This window comes from Manis javanica, chromosome 2 (genome assembly GCF_040802235.1).
Source record: "Manis javanica isolate MJ-LG chromosome 2, MJ_LKY, whole genome shotgun sequence".
Taxonomy (NCBI): domain Eukaryota; kingdom Metazoa; phylum Chordata; class Mammalia; order Pholidota; family Manidae; genus Manis; species Manis javanica.
This window is the reverse complement of record NC_133157.1, coordinates 93,080,607-93,099,688: the sequence shown is the minus strand read 5'-3', so window position 1 is coordinate 93,099,688 and position 19,082 is coordinate 93,080,607. Positions and strand designations below refer to the sequence as shown.

The window sequence follows — 19,082 nt, the reverse complement described above, 5'->3', positions numbered from 1 at the left end:
AGGATGGAACTGTGTGCAGAGAGGGCATGTCTGAGCCTCAGGAGTCAGTCCTCATGACAACTCCAACCACAGCGAGCATGTTCTAAATCTGAGGTTGTTTCTCTTCAAAGTGCAACAAAAAGAGGTTTCTTAATTCCTTCCCAGAAACTGTTCAACCAACAACCAAGATCTTTAACTGTAGGAATGTCTGATGTGGAGAGCTTTCTCCTGCAGAAAGTGTGCACTCCTTAAGAAATTTTTTGGTTCATCGTAAAAGGGAGCTGTGATGGAGTGATTTCATTCTCCAAAGCAAACCTGAGTGGGCCAGGGGGAAGTAAATGCTAACAGCCAGCCAATGGTTTGAATTCAAACAGCCTCCCCGGAAGAATGCTTAGCTTGATTTTTCATGATAAACGGAGGATGTGCCTATTAAATAAACTACACAGGCTATTTCAGTCTTTCCACACCAACACCCAAAATAGCAGGCTCAGCAGGTGAGCAGGCTCTGCAATTCTACTCTGCCTTTACCCACAGGACAGAGAGCTGCATTTTCTGGATGCAGAGGACAGACGTGCAGAAATACCAGGCTCTCATCCAGGTGCAAAGTGATTCCCAGCGAGTCCTGGGTGGCACCCCCGGGAAGCACACTGAGGGCCTCAGAGGGCTGGCACTAGAGGGAGGTAATCTGGGGACGGATGATCCTGGTAGTTGAGGTCATAGCACCGAGTCCCCTCCCTGGAAGGCCATGCCTGCCTAAGGCCCACACGATGAGGGCAGAGGAGGGGGCGTGGAGGGGGGCACTCACAGGCCAGGGAGGTGGCACTGACTGGCAGCGCGGGGGTCAGGTGCTGGTCAGCCTCAGGCTCCTCAGGCTCCGGCGGCCCGGCCTGGGGGTGGTAGGTCACCTGCGCCTGCAGGGGCATGGCTGGGCCCCTGGCCTTGTCAGGGCTGCTGGGGTCCTGCTGTTCCTGGGGTTGCAGCGCCGGCCAGATCCTCTCCCGCCGCCACTGGATCAAGGCCACACGGTCACGGATGGACTTGGCTACAATTTTCATGTCACTCTCGTGGAAGAATCCCGACTCAATCTGCAAAGGGAGCCGCCTCCTGGTTACTGGGGCCAGGGCCCCCCGCCATCTGCACCACTGCCTCCTGTCTGTGGGGTCTGCACCCCAGGTCCCCTCCTCTGCCCCTCCATCTCACTGGATGGCACGCTGCATCAGAGCAAGGACATCCTTGGGAAGTAAAGGGGGTGTGCAGGCCAGCATGGGCGCCAGGCTTCCCACGGCAGACATGGGACATTCTGAGCATCCACACACGCACAGTGACCCCCCGGCTGCTGGAGGGGGGCGCCCACAAGGGACACACGAGAGGGCCACCCGCGCGGCCCCCACCTCTCCTGGCGACTGGCCGTCTGTCTCTCCCTCTCTTTTCCTTTCTACCTCCCCTTTCCTCTCTGCCTGTCTCTCTCTCCCTCTTCTCTGTATGTTTCTGTCTCCTCCTGTCTCTGTCTCTCCCTTTCTGTCTGTCTGTCTCTGCCTCTCTTCCCCCCTTTCCAGCTCTCTGCGGTCTCTGTCTCCCCCCTCTCTCTTTCTATCTCTTCTGTCTCTCCCTTTCTGTCTCTGTCTCTGTCTCTGTCCAACCCTCCCTCCCAAGGATCACTTTTTCCCACCAAGTTGTCATGAGTGACCCTATGAAACAACTCTCCAGGCTGGAAACTGTGGCCAACTGCCAGGTGAGCACATGTGGACCCCAACCTGGCCCTGGCAGCCCCAGCTGACACCCCCAGCCACACCTCATGAGGGGCCCCAAGTGGCAGCACCCCGAGATGCTCCCAGGTCCGACCTCAGAGACTAACAGGCCACAAGTGCCTGGCGTGGCATTCAGAGTGACCTGCTCTGTGACAGCAGGTGACAGCACTGCAGCACAGGGCCCGCTCAGTCTGCAGGCAAACAGTGGAGAGCCGGGTATTTACACAGCCTCAGGCAGGTCCCACCAACCAGACACTGATCGTAGCACGCAGAGCCCCAGGCAGACAGATGCCCTCGACCATCATCACTGTGCCCTCAGGAAGGGCCTGCCTGGGAGAGGGCACAGTCCAACCAACCACCCCTACAGACACGCTGGCGTGAGGAAAAGAGAGGCGGGAAGGCAGCAGGGTGGTGGCGCAGCAGCAGGCAGGGCCTGCCTGAGCTCTTACCCTGCAGGCATCGTGGAGCAGTGGGGCTGTGGGCAGGGCTGAGCTTGTTCAGCTGATGGCCGGGCAGACGTGGGGACAGGCCCTATTGGTGCATTTGGGTGATAGGCCAGGGCCTCATCTCAACAGCCTATGTATGAGTTGGTGACTGTCCAAAGCTCACTTCAGAGGACAGCTCCTCTTGGCAAAATGAGCCGAGATGGGTCTGCCGCAGGGCCTGCACAAGGCCTGTTCCCCACCCCCTCCGGGCCCAGCTGGAGGCAGGGACGTGAGGAGGTCTGCAAGCGGCCAGGACTGAGCAGATCCGTGGAGGCGGTGGGGCCCTGAGGCCCACCTGACCAGTCGTCCAGCAGATGCACCGCTGCCACTTCTATTTTCTGCCCATGACCCACTTCTCCTCTCATCTCTCCGCGGTCACCCCCACCCTCCTCTCCAAGGGCTTCTTCTATCTTTTCCCAAACAAGAGGATTAATCCACATTCTGTGCCACCCCAGATGGCCCCATGTGAAGGCCAGAGGGAGGGCTGGCACTGCGGACCCGAGATCCCCCAGCAACCAGCCCCCGACCCTCCCTCCCTGGGGCTCCCCACCAAGGCTCACTGCCAGATCAAAGCCAGCCAGGTGCCCAGAGAACTGGCTCTTTATCAGCCCCCAGGGTCCTGCATCGATTCAGATCCACACGTGATCCCTGGAGCCCCCCCACCCCCAGAACCGGGCAGGCGGTGATTTCAGGGGCTGAAGAGAAAGCTGTCCGTGGCCTCCCTCCCACCCTCAGGCAGCCTCCTCTGGTTCTAGAACATCTTCAACATCCATCACTCGCTAATCTCTGGAGTTGACAGGAAGGCAGCCCAGCCCCAAAGGGACAGGGGCCCAGGAGAGGTGGGGCATCCATGCTTCTGCCTCTTCACTTTGTAAAATAACATCCTTTGAGGGTGACCCCAGCATTTCCTTGTGGGCCTCGTCTCTGAGTGTTCTATGTTTTGAAGAAGTAGGTGTGTTGGTACAGTTATCAGTAGGGGGACAGAAGCCTGAAACGCTGCCTCACAGGGCCCCCCGGTCGGCCTGGCCCAGGACAGGAGGCAGCCTCCGCCTGGGGACTCTTGCACAGCTTGGGGGAGGAGCAGAGGCTACTGCCTGGTCCAGGGCCCAGCAGCGACCCAGTGGCCCTCCCTGGAGCTAGGAGCAGCAGCCAGGTGGGACCAAGGCACTGGGTTCCCACAAGGGCACAGGCCTGCAGCGGGCTCACCACAGGCCTGGGTGTTCTGCTCCCACACAGCGCATGTTTTCTAACTGGACAGCAATGCGCCTTCTGCTCAGAGGACATTTCCCATGAACAGCTTTTAAAGGGGGTGGCGCTTGGCCCAGGGGCTCCGCTGTGAGCTTGTTGAGATGCTGCACTGAGAACCCAGTCCATGCCGGGGACTTGGAGAGGATGGCCAGGCCTGCAGGTGTTGCACACAAGGGCCTGGGCAGGAGGCTGTGCTGTGTCCAGGCAGAAAAGGAAGGAGGAGTCCTGCTGCTACTGTGGGCAGGCAGCTCCAGGAACCACTGCAGTCTCACAGACAAGGAGCACACGGGACAGATAGGGAGCCCACAGGGGTGGCCCCATGAATCATGTCCTCGATGTGCCGCCTCGTGGAGTCTGCTATCCTCATTGCACTGCTGGCCACCACCCAAATCCCATCTTGGGCAGGAGGCTTTCCTCTGGTGCACAGACCAGGCACCGTGCTCAAGGAGACAGACTGCAGCTTGCCACGTGTGCTCTCTGGGTGTCCTTGCCTGCAGACCTCAGCACCATGTGGACATGCCTTCAGGCAGCCCAGGGAACCCACCTGTCTGCAGGCAGATATTCCCCCCACTCCTCTGCCACCTAGATGGCATGGCTGCACTGGGTCACCCAGTCCCTGCCATCCCTCCAGGATGGTCTCAACACTCAGCCCGCACCCCAACCTAATGTGACCACAGTGAACACAGGGAACACTTCACACAGCCACCTCATTTTTCCTGCTGAGCAGGGCCCCACACCTCCACCAGCCTCAGGGCTGCACCTGCTTCTCAGCCCAGGGAGAGTAACCAGGAGGAACCCTCAGGCACACCTGGTGACTCATGTGCCAGGAGCAGTGTTATGCTCACGTAGCATGGGGAGAGAAGGCACCTCTGGGGTTGTGGGTTCTGGCCGGCGGCCACACTCTCACTGTCCTGGGAAACACACGCTCACTTTCCCTCTCGCTCCCTTTTGCCCGTAAAATCAGTGTCTGGCTTCTCACATTCACCTCCTTCCCTCTGGACGCTGAGCATCTGTGCAGCCTCACTCCGACCAGGCTGCCCAACCTCAGCACCCCTCAAACACATGGAGATTAAACTCACAGACCCATGATTATGCAAGGCCAGCAAGAACCTGGTCAAAGTGCGGCCTCTCCTCATACACCACTGACCTGTCCACCCCCCCATGGATCCCTTCACACCACCTCAGGGCTGACATTCTGTGTCCATGGCAGGGACATGATCTATGTGGACCTCCACAGCCACTGGCGGGGACCCTGGTTCCCAGAAGTACCAGCTCACCTGGGACCATGCTCCTTTCCTGATCATTCTAATCTTTTCTTCGTTCTCACATGGATTTGCCAAGGCCCACCCACCGCCTGCTGCAGTGCGCCAGCACCACGTTACCATCTCCTGGGCCACATCATCAGGTGTCTCCCTCTCCAGGTCAAAGGTGAACTCGATGGCCCCATTGTCCTTGGGCTTGCCCTTCAGTTTCTTGGGGTCCTCGACCCAGAGCCGCAGGGCAATGGTGGACTTCCTGCCATGGTCCTCCTCCGCCAGCTCCACCCTCACGCCAGTGTCCTCTGCAAAGAAGGCGTGGCTGAGCAGGTCCTTGATCTCATACCTGGAGTTGGGGGAAAGGAAGTGACAGGCAGGGGACCCCCGGACAGGAGTGTTGGACCATGCCCCATCCAGCTCCCTCTAGAAAGCTCCCTGGCTAGACTACCCAGTGGGCAGGTGCTGCCTTCAGGAAAAGAACACAACAGTTTACATCTGCATTCTCTTAACTCCCAGGGACAAACACTACATGTGAATTCATCTCACTGTATAGCTTTTAAGACCTTTATTTCTCTCATAACAAGTAAATATTCCCATTGTGTAAGATTCAGAAAAGGACTTTTAAACCAGGCTGTGCACTGCAGACACAGGTGCTGGTAAGCTTCCAGGTGTCACAAAGATACCTACCTGCAGGTAAGTCTGAGCTGGACTGGAGGAGACAGACCCCCCACTTCCCACAGCCCTGAGGGATCCTGGCCTCCTGGAAGCAGGGATGGTAGGGTAGGGGGGTTCAGAGGCTCCTCAGGATGGGGCTGGGGCAGCTGCCAGTGTGGCCTTGGTAACCACTTCGCCACCCCACCTTAAACATTAGCTCAGTCTGGTCTCCACCAGGAACAGGCAGTGAGCTCCGCGTCCTGGCTTTCTCCAGGTCCTGTGGTCACCACAGACTGCCAGCTCCCTGACTGCTGCTGAGGCTCCAAAGCCCATGCACAGGTACCACCCATGAAAGGGGATGGCCAGTAAGCAGCAACAGATGCCAGTGGGACCTCTGGGGGCTCTGTCCTGGTCTGGGAGTGACTTCGCAGGGCCAGTGCTCCCTAGGCACTGCGTGGGTGGTCATTTCTGAACTTTTCTGATATGTTACATTTTGCAACTTTTTAGCATTTTGTATTAAAGAACAAAACATGATAACCTGCAGGAGGCAAGAGAGAAGGTCCGGGACCAGGCCAGGGCTTGTGTGAGATAAGACAGGAGTGGAAAAGGTCAGTGACCAGAGCTGGGTGTGCAGGGCGGGGAGGGCACAGAAGGGGCGAGGATGGGAATAGGGCTCAAAACACTTGCTCAGCTTCCTGGCTGCCTAGCTGAGACTGGGATGGCCTGAAGTTGAGCAGGGAGGGAGCAGGGCATAGGGGTGCCCTGCAGGCCAGAATGGAGAGACCCAACAGGGACAACAGGGAAAAGCAGGGGCCCCCGCACTCCAGTTTGTGTGGGTGGGCAGCAGCCAGCAAGGGGCCCAGGATGGTCCCCAAACCAGGATGCTGCTCCAGGTGGCAGAGGGCTGTGGCCGGCCCCCCCAACTCCCAGGCCTGTCTAGAGAGGCCCTACAGCGAGGGTGCCACTCTTCTGGAGGGAGCAGCCCCAGACCCAGCACCACCTGCCCAGAACCTCACCTTTCCTCCTTGTTTTTGCAGATGCACTCCCCAATGATCTCCTTGATTTCGGGGTCATGCACTTTCTCAAAGCTGGCTGGCTTGATGCCCTGAAGACAAGCAGAGTCACCTGTCACCAGCTGCTCCCGGGTTCTGCTTCCAGGGCATCACTTGAACCCCAGCAGAAGAGAAGGCACTGCTGTTGCCACCCCACAGGCACTTTCACTCCAAGTCCCTCCAGAAGCTGTCTGGAGCACTCAAGTCTGGGGGGATGCCTCTCACACACACCTCACAGCTGCCCATGCCCAGGGAAGGGGGGCAGGCAAGTGCCTGGACCAGGACCCGCCCTCAGAGCAGGCCTTTCCCATGCATGCTCCTTGAGGATATGTGAGCATTTGTGGTCACTGCCACTCGCCACATCGTGGCCACCATGGGCTGGCTTCCAAGGCCTGGTGGCTCGACGCTTTGCAAGCATCCGTGCCATGGCGTTCCATGGCCAGAGGCCAGGCCAGATGACTTTCCAGGTTGAGCGCATCAGTGAGCAGCTACTGCTAGGTGGCAGGCAGGGAGCAGAGTGCAAACCCCACAGGTACACAGGATTCCAGGAGAAGCAGGGACCAGACCCAGAGTCTATTTGCAATCTGCTGGGGGAGGGGCTTGGGGTATGGGCAATGAATTTTTTAACATTTTAAACGTGTTGAGGGCTCAACTATCACATTTCTCCTCCAGCAAGACTCTGGCTTCTGCATCCCCACGCTGGCCTTTGTGCCCATGCCCCGCTCGCAGGCTGTGTGTAGCACAGCGCACTCACACAGGTGACCTTGCGGTAGATCTGGGCAGCATTCTGGCACTCCGAGTAGGGGTACTCGGACGTGGCCATCTCCAGCATGCACATCCCAAAGGCGTACACGTCCACAGACTCGTCATAGTGCTCCTCGTACATCTCAGGGGCCATGAACTCGGGGGTCCCTGTGCCCAGGAGCAATGGACACAGGGTCAGTGGTCCCCTCTCCTCACCACAAGCCTCCCCACACCACCCACGGGCTGGCCCTGCCCTGTGCTCCCCACCAGTCCTAGAACCTGGGATGCAAACAGGAGTACTTTGAAATTCCCCCAGACCCTTCTGATTCCAGGGCAGGTTGGTTCACAGGGATGGGAACCCCACAAACTCCCAGCTGCCACAGTGCTAGGACACTACTGCCAGGGATCGGGTCTGACTGAAGTCTGGGGTGCCTCTCACCCACGAGTAGGACTGAGCACACGCCTCCTGCCACGGGCCTGACAACTGGGGCAGACAGAATTTGCAGTCACCAGAGTCGCTTAGGCTGTAAAGCCCAGAAAGGCCCCGAATGTCCCCAGACTGGAGCACCCCAAACAGGGCACCAGCAGCCCCATGACCTTCTTCCTGAGGACAGCCGCCTGCAGGCAGGTCCCAGAGAGGTGTCAGGGTGGGGGCTGCATGGCCATTCTAAGCACAAGAGGTTTTGAAATGATGTTCACTCTGAATTTTTACAGATGTGGGAGACCTAAAACAGCCTGGTCTCTCCCCATTCTAACAGGCTGAGCACATGCCAGGATGACCCACCCAGCGGGGCAACAACTGGTTTTCCTTAGTCACACAGATCTAGGCTTTTTAATTTTCCTGTAACAAACCTCTGGTTTAAAAATCACAAAATGCTTTTATTACAATAGGTTCAACTGAGTATGTGTCAAGCTGAATGCAAAAAACGACACCATAAACTTCTCTCATTGTTGATTTTAGAAAAGACTTCAAAATGTTTTTTTAAAAAGCAGATGCAAAACAGCCCAAACTCACTATTGTGTTAAGAACACACAGGAGGCAGGGGATGGGGGGTCATACAATCTGCTTGGCTTCTCTGAGATGCAGGTAGATTTCAGGTGATTTTAATTTTTTCCTGCTTCCCCATAATTTCAATTTAACATACATACATTCAACAAAAAAGTTAACATTTTGGATAAGAAACAGGGAAAACAAGAATCTGTGTTTAGATTTTCATATGTACATAAAGAATTCTGGAAGATTCCATCAGAAATAACAAGAAGTGGGTAGAGAAAGAACAGGAGTCTGAGACCTTACACCAGGAGTTTTTCATTCTTTTGAGTTTTTGAACCACTGATGGCACTGAAAGTGTTTTGTGTTGGCCACATCCATCCTCAGGAAGAAGGAAGGAGGGGAGCCCAGGACTGTTGGCGGGAAGCCTGGAGCTGAGCCAGCATGAGAGACCCCACTCAGCCACCCACCCAGGGAACCACCACCGCCCAGCTCGGCCTCTTCTGAGACCCTTACAAACCAGGAAGGCTGCTCTGCAAGAAACCCCCCGAGGCCCAGACAGTTCTGGGGCACGGGGGTGGGGGGCCCTGATCCCTGCTTCCATACACGTGCTTGGGCCACAGACATGCTGGAACCTTCTCCCCTCCTCACACTGTCACTACTTAAACTTGAATGTTAAGAACATGTGTCCAGGGCCCTCTGGTAGATGCACCTCCCCGGACCCATGACCCCACATTCCCCGCACCCACCATACCTCTACCTGCAGGGGCCCAGCCAACATAAACATAAGAGCCCGCTGCATCAGTGTGAGGCCCGGGTGGCCCTCAGGGACAAATCCAACAAAGGGCTTGTACCCCACAGCTCTGTGCATACCCGTGTCCGAAGCCAAGGCCACGGCTCCATGAGGACACTGCCAGGGCCCTGGGCACCTTCCCATGCTGTCAGCTAACACAAGCCCCCAGGGCCTCACCAAGCCCCTTGGAGCAGGGGGCAGCACAGCAGGGGCCACAGCCACCAGGTATCCCAAGTGGGCCACATCTAAAGTACAAACCAAAATACCTGCATAAAACCCCCAAGAGCCATGCTCAGGAATGGGTCCATGGCATCAATTGCCCCCTGACCCAGAGAACCCTGGACACAACACCTCCATCTGACAACCCCCACTCGGCTACTGCCCAGACATGTTCATCAGCCTCCTGGGCTCCAGCTGAGCAAAGTTGGGTGACCAGCTGAGCAAAGCTGGGTGACCAGCAGCCCTGCAGAGCTGGGCACCCAGTATGGGCTTGGGGCCCCCTGTGCCTGCTGGAAATAGCCAGCCCACAGCTAACCCTACCATACCACCTGGCCCATGCTCAGCAACCTGAAACCCTGTTTCTGAGAGAGAAACAGCTGCCAGCCAGAGAAATCCCAGTGGACTCTACCAGATGCCCCCACTTCCAAGGCCAAATCGGCAAAACCTGCCCAAAACCGTGGGCAGCTCAGAAGCCTAGAGGTGCCCTGTTGCCAGGCCCTCAGCCTGGGGAGACTGAGGTCTGGGTCAGGCCCTGCCCCATCACTCTGCTCTCCCGGCTCCATAGGGCACCCCCAGGCAGCCGCCCTGTCCCAGATGTCCCATTCCAAACCCACCACCCCACCAGAGAAGTTTCCAGGTTCTCAGCAGTTTCATTTTCCATAAAGAAGCCAAGTTCTGTCCCCAAACACACAGTAAAAACATACACTTGCAAAGCCCCAAGATCACCCTCTTGTCCTGCTTGTGTGGAGCCTCAGTCCACAAGGGAGCTTCTCCTGGCCCCATGCCATCCGTCTGATCTGATCAGGGCTTCTGGAGCTGCACCCTGGAGCCACTGGCCCTGCAACACCTCAGCCCCACCTGGGCCCAAGGATGGTCCCACCTACCCAGGCCATGGACTTCTCCCACCCTCTGTGCACCTGGCCCAACCCAAGCCCGTGGATGGGCCCACCCACTGTGTGCCAGGATCCGACCTAGCCAGAAAGGCCCAAGGGGTGGGGGCTTCTCAGAAACAGAAAAGCCAGCAGCTACACTGTCTCCCTAGCCCCATGTCCCACATGTTCGCTCCTGCCTGAAAACCCCATGAGCTCCCTTTCATGGCTCTCCTGGCCTGAAGCTCCTGTCTTCCTGCCCAATGACACCAGCTCTGGCCTCAGTGGCCACACAGTCCCTGTAGGGCCTCCTTCCCCTCCCAAGTGCTAACAGCCTACAGCCCCAGGGGCACCGCTGGGCTCACCCCCCGACCCACACACCACCAGGGACTCGCAGGCCGTTCAGGGCTGCAGCCTGAAGCACGGGGGCACAGGGGCTCACCTATCACGCTCTTAGCAAAGGATGCTCTCTTGAGGGTGGCCAGGCCCAAGTCGCCAATCTTTACGGAGCCAGTGGGCCCAGTGATGAAGATGTTGTCGCACTTGAGGTCACGGTGGATGATGGGGGGTGTGCGGGTGTGCAGGAACAGCAGGCCCTTGAGGATCTGCCGGCACCAGCTGCGCAGAACCTTGGGCTTCATCACCTTGAACCGCTTCAGGTACCTGCAGGGGCCGCTCATGGGGAGGCGCTCTCGCGCATGTGTCACCCAGGCAGGGGTACCCCATAGGGGGCTCCCACCAGCCAAGAACCTGCACACCAGCCCCGCAGCCCCTGCACCTAGCCAAGCCCACCACGAGGCCCCAGCAGCCGTGCTCACGTCTTTAGTGTCCCCGAGGTCATCAGTTCAGTCACCAGCACGATGCACCGTTTGCCCCTGGCACTGGACTCCCAGAAGTCATAGAAGCGCACAATGTTGGGGTGCTGCAGGCCCTTCAGCATCTCCGCCTCCTCCTTGAACCGCTGTCGCTCCAGCTTACTGAGCTTGCGGTCCTGTGAGAGTACATGGCTGAGGCGCTGCCTCACCACAGAGCCCACCCACGAAGCCAGATCTGCAGTGGCACCCGGACAGCAAGGTGGCCAGTGCCAGCCACACGGCCCCAACATCCATGACAGACAACCCTACTGCCACTGAGCCCTGCATGGGGAGCTCCGTGGAAAGATGTGTGGGCTGGAGACCTCAGAAACCCAGCTCACACCCACACACTTCCTCCCAAGCACCCTGGCCAGCTCCCAGCACCCCGCACTGCTCAAGGAAGCAGCACCCTCTGCCTCTATGGTACACATGAAAGGGTGCACTGGCCACCTGCTCCCATGCCCCCACCCCACCAACAGCTGCCCCTGTCCCACCCCTGCAGCCTGGCCCTTCCCTCCTGAAGCCCTGGGATATCCTCAGCACAGAGCACTCTCAATCTTCACCCTCACCTCTGGGGGGCCCATAAAGCCTTCTCCCCTGTGCCAGGTCCAATGCACCCACAGAGCCCACACCTACACCCTCCCACCAGGAAGGGGATGTAAACAAGGAACAGTGAGTGTGAGGTGTTCCAGGAAGACAGGAGCAGGTAGATTGGGGCAGACAGAAGGAGAAATCACACCTGAGGGGAAGCATGAGCCGAGACCCCTCAGTCCTTCCCGAAGACCCCCAAGGATGTCAGGCTCAACTCCAGCAGGTCCAGACAGGCGGGGCCCAGGGCAACGACGGGGCCTCCTGGCTAAGGAGTTCTACCCCATGTACAGCAGTGCCCCTCAGGCCTTCTTCCTCCTGTCAGCCCCAGCCACAACCCTCATCAGCCTCTTCCTGCTCCACCAGAGCAAAGACCAGGGGGGATCATAGGCACCCCTGGTCCCAGGAAGGAAACTCAGGGACAAAATCAACTTCAGAAAAATCTGGTTCACATCCTCTTAAGGATCCAAGAGGCTGACACACGAAGAAGAGCAAGCTTCCGCTTAAGGGAACAACCCAGGAGAGCAGCTGCAGATTAAGTCTCCATGTCTCAAAACAGGATGGCCTGAAATCCAAGGACACATATTGTACAAGAGAATCAACATTTTATCTAGATAATAACATGGAAACATGCTCTGCCCATCAAAAATGATGGTTTATACAAGAAAATAAAATCACCAATTGACAGAAACCATCCTCAGTAACACATTTGACACAGACCCGCATCCAGAGCACAGTGCTCCCGCAACAACATGGAAACACACCACACCGGAAGATGCAGAGACAGCCAAGAAGCATGTGAAAAGGTGCTTGGCATCATGAGTCACCAGGAAAATGTCAGTTACAACCATAAGACACCACTTCACACCCACCAGCAGGCTAACATATAGGACCATTCCAACTGCCCAGACAAGCTGAGCCCTCCGGGCACACAGCTGCTGGAAGTGTTAGGTGGCGCCAGTCCACCACTGGGCAGAGATACCCCCGGCAGGGTTCAGACCTGCTCCAGCCCACTCCCCTCTGGTGCCCGCCCAAGACGAGGAAGACATATCCACACTGGTGGGAACACAGGATTCAGAGCAGCTCCATGCAGGGAAGCCCCAGCTGCACACACACAGAACTAATGTGAGGCTGACACCCAACGGCCCAGGAGATGGTCCCTGTTGTCACAAAGGACGTAGCATTTGTCAGAGCTCAACAACCTGTTGCACCACAGATCTGTTCTGTTCTATGTAAGAAGTCCTGAGTGCATGGAACAGGAGCTCCAGGAGGAGAGAACAGAGATCAGAAAGAAGGAGAAGGTGGGCAGCACGTCCCTGAGCAGACTGGGGACCACCTGGCACAAAGCAGGTGCCATGGCCAGGTCAGAGCACATTGGTGCACGTCACCTTCCAGTGCCACTCAGACCCTGAGGACGGGCCATGTCTTCTAAGTGCTGACTCCCACCTGGAGTCCTACACGCAGCCGAACAGGCCCTGAACCATGCAGTCCACACACACACTCAGGCACACGAGGCACTTCCAGACCCCCAAGTGAGACAGCCACAAGAAGAAACATTTCCACAAGACAGCATGATGGGGTGAAGGATAGGCAGCACACTGGCCCACTCAGTCTGGGGGGATAGGCACCGGTTTTGGGGAACAACACCTGGTTCCCTTCCAACAACCTGCCAGGGCCTTCGCACAAACTCAGACCCCCCCAGGGTTCCGGAGTGTATGTATGTGCTTCCACCAGGATTTCAGCACCGACCCACAGTAGTGAAAGATTTCCCTGTGGCTTCTGAGCAGGATGCTCAGGCCTAAGTGACACAACCAGCCAACCCAGGACTGAGGCAGAGAACGCCTGGCTAGCCAGCACCTCCACTCCCGCGCTAGCTGCAGGTGACAGACCCACACTCAGCTCCCCTCGGAGCTCAGCCGGGCTCTCGGGTAGAAGGGGACCTCTCACAGTCTAAGCCACCTGGTTACTTTTAACCTGGTGACACACACCGTTCGATAATTTAAAAGGTCGGCTGGTGTATCCGCAGAGCCCTGCCCAGAGTCACCTGCAGTCCGCGGCCCTCAGAGGACTGGCCCAAAGCTCTCGCCACCACTCCAACCACTGGTGGCCCATCAGGTTGGCAGCTCTGTGGAGGCAGAGCCCCCCATCCACCTGGCACACTGGCACTCTCGTGGGATGCGTGCCTAACCAATGTGCTGGGTGACCCGAGGTCACCAGCCAGGGCAGCACACCTGTGAGGCCCCAAGTCTGGCCAGAGCCAGTTTGCTCTGGAGATTTGGCGTTTTGATGGGTGGGTTCCCTGCTTACATAGGGACAGGGTGGGCCCCAGATGGGGTCTGGGGACACAGTGGGCCTGGAATTGGGGGTCACTGGCCCCCTCCCAGCATCTTTGCACACCTTAGCCTCTGGTGGATGTGACCCAGGCCCAGCCCTGACTGTGGGGCCAGCACATCACCCAGTGCCCTTCCATCCTAAAGCAGAACAAAGGTGCTGGGCCCAGGGCCCAGGGCCCTGGGATGTCTCTGGGGTGGTGAGTACACAGGGTGGAGATGCGTGGGCAGGGCGCTGCCATGGCCAAGCTCCTGCTCCTGGTGCTGTCCATGTACCTCACATAGCCAAAAGACAGCTGCTGAGGATCAGAGCGCACAGGAGACAGATGTGGGCCGCCTGGGCCAGTGGGGACCCAATGGCCTTGGAAGATGGGTACCTGCAGGCCAGGCATCCTGGGACAGAGGGTCCTGTGTGCGAGGATGAGGCCCCAGGGACAGGGGGTCCCGAATGGTCTGCAGGTGGCACTGGGCCCTGCCTTGGGGCTGGCGGCTTGGTAGGGCTGTCCCAAACCCTTGGCTGAGCTTCCACAGGGCGACAGAGGTGATGTCGCCACACTTCTGCTGTGAGCTGCCACCGCCCCATGTGACTGCAGCTGAAATCTCCTTAACCCCATTCCACTCCGCGATAAAGGATGCGGCAGTGCAGGTGGCCAGCGTGTGCTTTTCCTAATTCACATTTCATATAAAGTTATCAAAATGTAAAGTCCTCCTGCCACTGCCACGTTAAGACATGTCCACATTTTGGGAAGCACAGACCCCACTCAAAAGGTCCGCGGAGTCACAGAAAAAGGAAGGTCCCTATAAAGGCCACCAGGGCCCCTGCCTATCCAAGAAGCAAAGCCACCCACAGGCAGCCTGTGAGCACTACAGAAAGGCTGTGGGAAAGCAGGCTGCCCACGTGCGAGCCAGCATCTCAGTCACGTCATCAAGGTTTCAGTGGCTGGAAAGGATGGTATCTCCAGCACTTGATAGTGGGGACATGTTTAATGCTCTTTGAAAGGCTCCCAAGGAATCTTACCGTCTTCTGGCCGTTTTACGAGCATGTGAATGAAAGTGTCTCTAGCCCCAGCGGGGTCTTCCACTCCCACACACCTAACGACACAGCTCTTCCTGGAAGTCTTCCTGCCCACATCTCTCTACCACACTGTGAAGTGCTGCAGAATTTGGGATTTTGTTTCCTCTAATCTTTCAGCTCTGAGGCTACACGTCCTTGTGGATCGCCTTACTGGACAGCAGGGCACAGCTTACCAGAGACAGGTGTCTGGGCACCACTTCTGGCCAAGCGGAGAGCCCTGGTCCATTCCGCACCCTCATCCTGGGTGAGCCCCAGCTGCCACTGAAGTCAGGCCACACTGGTTCTGTTCAGCTCTGGCTCAGGACAGCAAGCAGACAGGGGGGTCCAGTTTTGGCCACGTCACAGAGCAGCCCATTAGGACTAGATGGCAGCCCCATCAGGGCCTCCTCCAGGTCCAGGACAGACAGTGGTGTCTGTCGCCACCCCCTAAGGCGGCCCCCACCCCTCAGCCCTCACTGGGGTCTGTGTCACTTTGTTCTGGGTGAATATGACTGTGTACCCCCGACCCCCATCAGTGTCCCCATTCCCAGCATGAGCATGGAGGGTCAGTTTGGGACAAGCCCTCTGTGCTGGGTGCCTACTAGGGCTCTGGGTCACAGGTAGGGACCCCATCCACCCCAGATCCACCCACTACCTTTTTCACAGGCACAGACAGAGCCATAGGTGGAAGCCAGTGGGCAGGGCAGGACAATGGCTGCTTGGGCACACAGCTTCGGGCTGCCAGCATCCCCACATGCAGTAGCCCACTCCGCAGGCCCCCATCCCACAAAACCCCTCCTGGGATGTCAGGCCTCACAAGGGCCACAGAAAATCCCAGAAGGTGGGCAGATAGCCATGGCCAGGATGGGCTTCCTCTGGTACACCCCAAGCCTACCTCCCTGGCAAGGCCAGGACAGTCAGCCCTCCACTGTCCAGCCAGCCACGGGGTCTTGCCTCCATGTCTGGGCTCACTGGCCTCATCTCCTCCACACAGCAGGAAAGGACTCAGGGCTCTCCCGGAAGAAGGGGAACGCAAGGCAGCAGGGTGCTGGGAAGTGGGGTCTGCGAGGCCAGGGCAGCAGACCCACAGAGTGTAGCCGCTGAGGATGGCTTCGCTTCTCTCAGGGAAAGGCCGGCACCCCAGGCCTGAGCTGGTCATCAGAGGGTAAGATGCAAACAATCCAGTAAGGCAGCAAGGGAGGCCCGCCTAGCACTCCTTCCTCAGGCTCCCCAGAGGATGCCTGGACTCCCACCTGACCAGCAGGGTCAGCACTCCCGAGCCGACCCGCAGGCTCAGCAGGCAGAGGCTGGGAAGTGGCCACCCCTGCACCTGGTCACACCACAAGTCTGGTTTCTAGGAAGGACCCCCACCCCCAGGTCACTTCCCCTAAAGGACACCTTAAGACAGATGGGAACACACCTGGATACAGACCAGCCATGACGAACACCTCAAGGCAGCAGAACAGGACAAAAGCAACATGTGTAAGATATGCTCCAAAGTTTTCCAAAACTGAAGCAAGACTTCCAGACTCAGGTACAAGCTGTGCCATAAACCTGAGCAGTTTAAATACAAAGAAAACCATACTCGGCGGCACACTGCCATAAAATAAAATGAAACGGAACAAAAATCTCAGAAGCAACATCACAAAAGGCAGGCCGGGTGGGTAGACAAAACTCAACACTCAAGGCCCTCGCATTGCTTGGAAGGTGGCAGATGTGCCGGTTCTTGGCAAATGTTAATAACTCAGGGGTATGTGTTCTAATCCTAGCAGAACCACTGAAAAACAGAAGAATGCAGAACAAACTCCGAACTGCCAAAGCCACAGCTCAGGCACAGTTCATCCAGTCGAGGGCAGACGCAGCTGAGGCCAACCTCAGCTGTCACACCGGTTGCTTATGTGGACATGCAGGTATGTCATGAAACAATGACCCTGTGAAATGAAGTAAAACAAAGTGACGGGAAATAAGCATGCCACCCATCACCCTGCTCCCTGTCACCCTCCACACTCCTTGTCGGTGGCCCAGCCTGCAGCCAGGGTCTCCCAGAAGTGGAGCCACCCATGCTGCCCCAGTCACATGTAGGAAGACAACACCCATCCTTCCCAAGCTTGGGCTGGAATTCTGGAGGCACTGAGAGCCGGTGTTCAGTGGGGTTCCTGAAGGCAGGTTCCTCCATAGGTGATGTGAAGCCACCTCCCCACATCACCTTCAAAAAACTGGCCCCTTCAGAAGCTGAGTCTGGCACTCCCAGGGGCTTCTCCACATCCACCTGTGATGTCTCATCTCCAGCAGGTGGGAGCACTCAGTGAAACCCTGAGGTCTGGCCCTGAGCAGAGGGCTGGGAGGGCCGCGTGCATCTCCTTGGCACACACATCCTGACGGGGGGAGCCCCACCTCCTCCACATCCCCTCCTTCTCCCTTCAGCTTTCACCGTCGGCCACAACCTGCTGCACAGCCATGTGCGAGCCCACAAAAGTGACTTGGACACAAGCCCTCTGCCCACAGGGCTCGCTCTGAACCATGCAGGCCAACGCTGCCCCCTTGGGTGGAGGGGTCCAGCACCTTGGCCAGTGGCCAGTCAGTGCAAGACCCACCGGCTGGGCACTGCTGCTCCAGAAGCATGCCATGGCCACAGGTACCACAGGGCCTGAGGGTCCCCAGCCCTGGGACCAGGGCCCAGCAGGTTCCCCAGATGGGCTGGGGGTGCCCTCACATGCTGGGGCCCCTGGAGGTGAGCCACCCAGGGCACAGCCCACACTTGGCTCAACCTCAGTGCTGGCACTGCCAAACCCAGAGCAGCCCAGGAAGAAAGGGGGCATATCCTGTTCTGTAGGGAGATCTCCAAAGAGCCTGGGGGTGTACCATGATGATGGACACATGAGCAATGCACAGGTCAGAGGGAAACATCAAGCGTAAGTGAGCAACTGCAGGACAGAGGAGCAGAGAAGGCTGAGAAAGGAAGCAACGCCAGCACACACTTGGGCCACACAACGGGACACAGGCCACACAGCACACAGTGGGTCATGTCACACAGGCCACAAGGCACACAGGTCATGTCCCATAGCAGGTCACCTGTCACATCATGTCATGGCCCCCTCTCCCTGTAGGGTGGGGTGGTTTTACTCTTGCCCATCTGCATCTTGCAAACATCCCATTCTAAACTGTACAAAGGCCAGCGACCTCTGGGCACTCCCTCCAATACCAGAGCCAACAATCACCTCCCAGATGGGGATGCACGGCCAAGCCTACCTGGGGCAATGACCGCCCCATCCCCTATGACCGGCCCCCAGGAACTTCCCGTCCCACTGCTCAAGCACCTGTGTGTCCCTGAGCCTGGACCCCAGGAAGGCAGGCCACATTAACCTATCCCCCAAAGCCTGGACAGAGAGGGACCACAGTGGTGTGCTGGGCTCTGCCAGGGGACCCCCTACCTGGGTGTGTGGTCTACCCCTGCCCTCCACTTAGCACCCCCAAGATGAAGGACCCCCAGGTGGAGGGCCTGCTCTCTCATCCCCCCTCTTCTGACTCAGCTGCCCAGGAATGTGGACCTGAGTCCAGGTTGCGGCTCTGCGGACGTGGTGGGTGCAGGGGAAGCCCAGCTGTTGACAGCAGCTGGAGCACACGGAGCTCTGGGTGGACAGGGAGCACTGCGAGGGTCCCAGGGCCCACGCAGGGCAGGGTGCAGTCTGACAGTCACCCCCAGCTCACCCCCGTAAGGCCTCTGTGCAGACAGCCAGGCGCTCCACCCAAGCAGGGCTTGCAGGGTCCCTGGTCACCAGCACAGGCCTGGGAGCCCGTGGCACCTGGCCTTCCCACACCTGCCCAGCCGCATTCACCTGGCACCTCTCCCGAGACAAACAGCTCTGCCACCCCCATACTGCATGGGCCTCCGAGAACCACACACAGAATCAGCGAGGCCTGGGGGTGGCACTTAGGGGGATGGAGACACCAGGCCAGTGGCACTGTACATACAGCGGTAAATGGACCAGCCACCCCCAGGGCCCTGACTATCATCCTCACAGCACAACCCGTTCCCCACAGCACCAGTGTTCAGCAGCATCCCTCTGGCCACAGCTGGCCACAGGTGGGCTCCCCCAACCATGGTGACCCGATGACTCTCCAGGCCAGGGCCACGGCTCAGCTGTCCGTGTCCCACAAACTGCTCCTGTGGGCTTCCTCACCCATGACATGGGGATTCTTCTTACAGGGGTCCTGAGA

At 57.9% G+C, this 19,082-nt stretch overlaps 1 protein-coding gene across 17 annotated transcripts in view; it reads right to left on the bottom strand.

The window, feature by feature from the left end:
- The window catches only part of WNK2 (WNK lysine deficient protein kinase 2), a 106,646-nt gene that overhangs the window by 67,135 nt on the left and 20,429 nt on the right, over positions 1-19,082 (bottom strand). For 16 of the 17 annotated variants that reach the window (XM_036991180.2, XM_073228899.1, XM_073228900.1 and 13 more), the window contains exons 3-8: positions 10,857-11,029; positions 10,481-10,701; positions 7,177-7,334; positions 6,387-6,475; positions 4,843-5,062; positions 785-1,064 (exon numbers count right to left, since the gene is read on the bottom strand). In XM_036991180.2, the coding sequence (XP_036847075.2) occupies positions 785-1,064; positions 4,843-5,062; positions 6,387-6,475; positions 7,177-7,334; positions 10,481-10,701; positions 10,857-11,029 (1,141 nt within the window). The remainder of the gene's footprint in view (positions 1-784; positions 1,065-4,842; positions 5,063-6,386; positions 6,476-7,176; positions 7,335-10,480; positions 10,702-10,856; positions 11,030-19,082) is intronic. The other variant, XM_073228908.1, reaches the window with a different exon arrangement.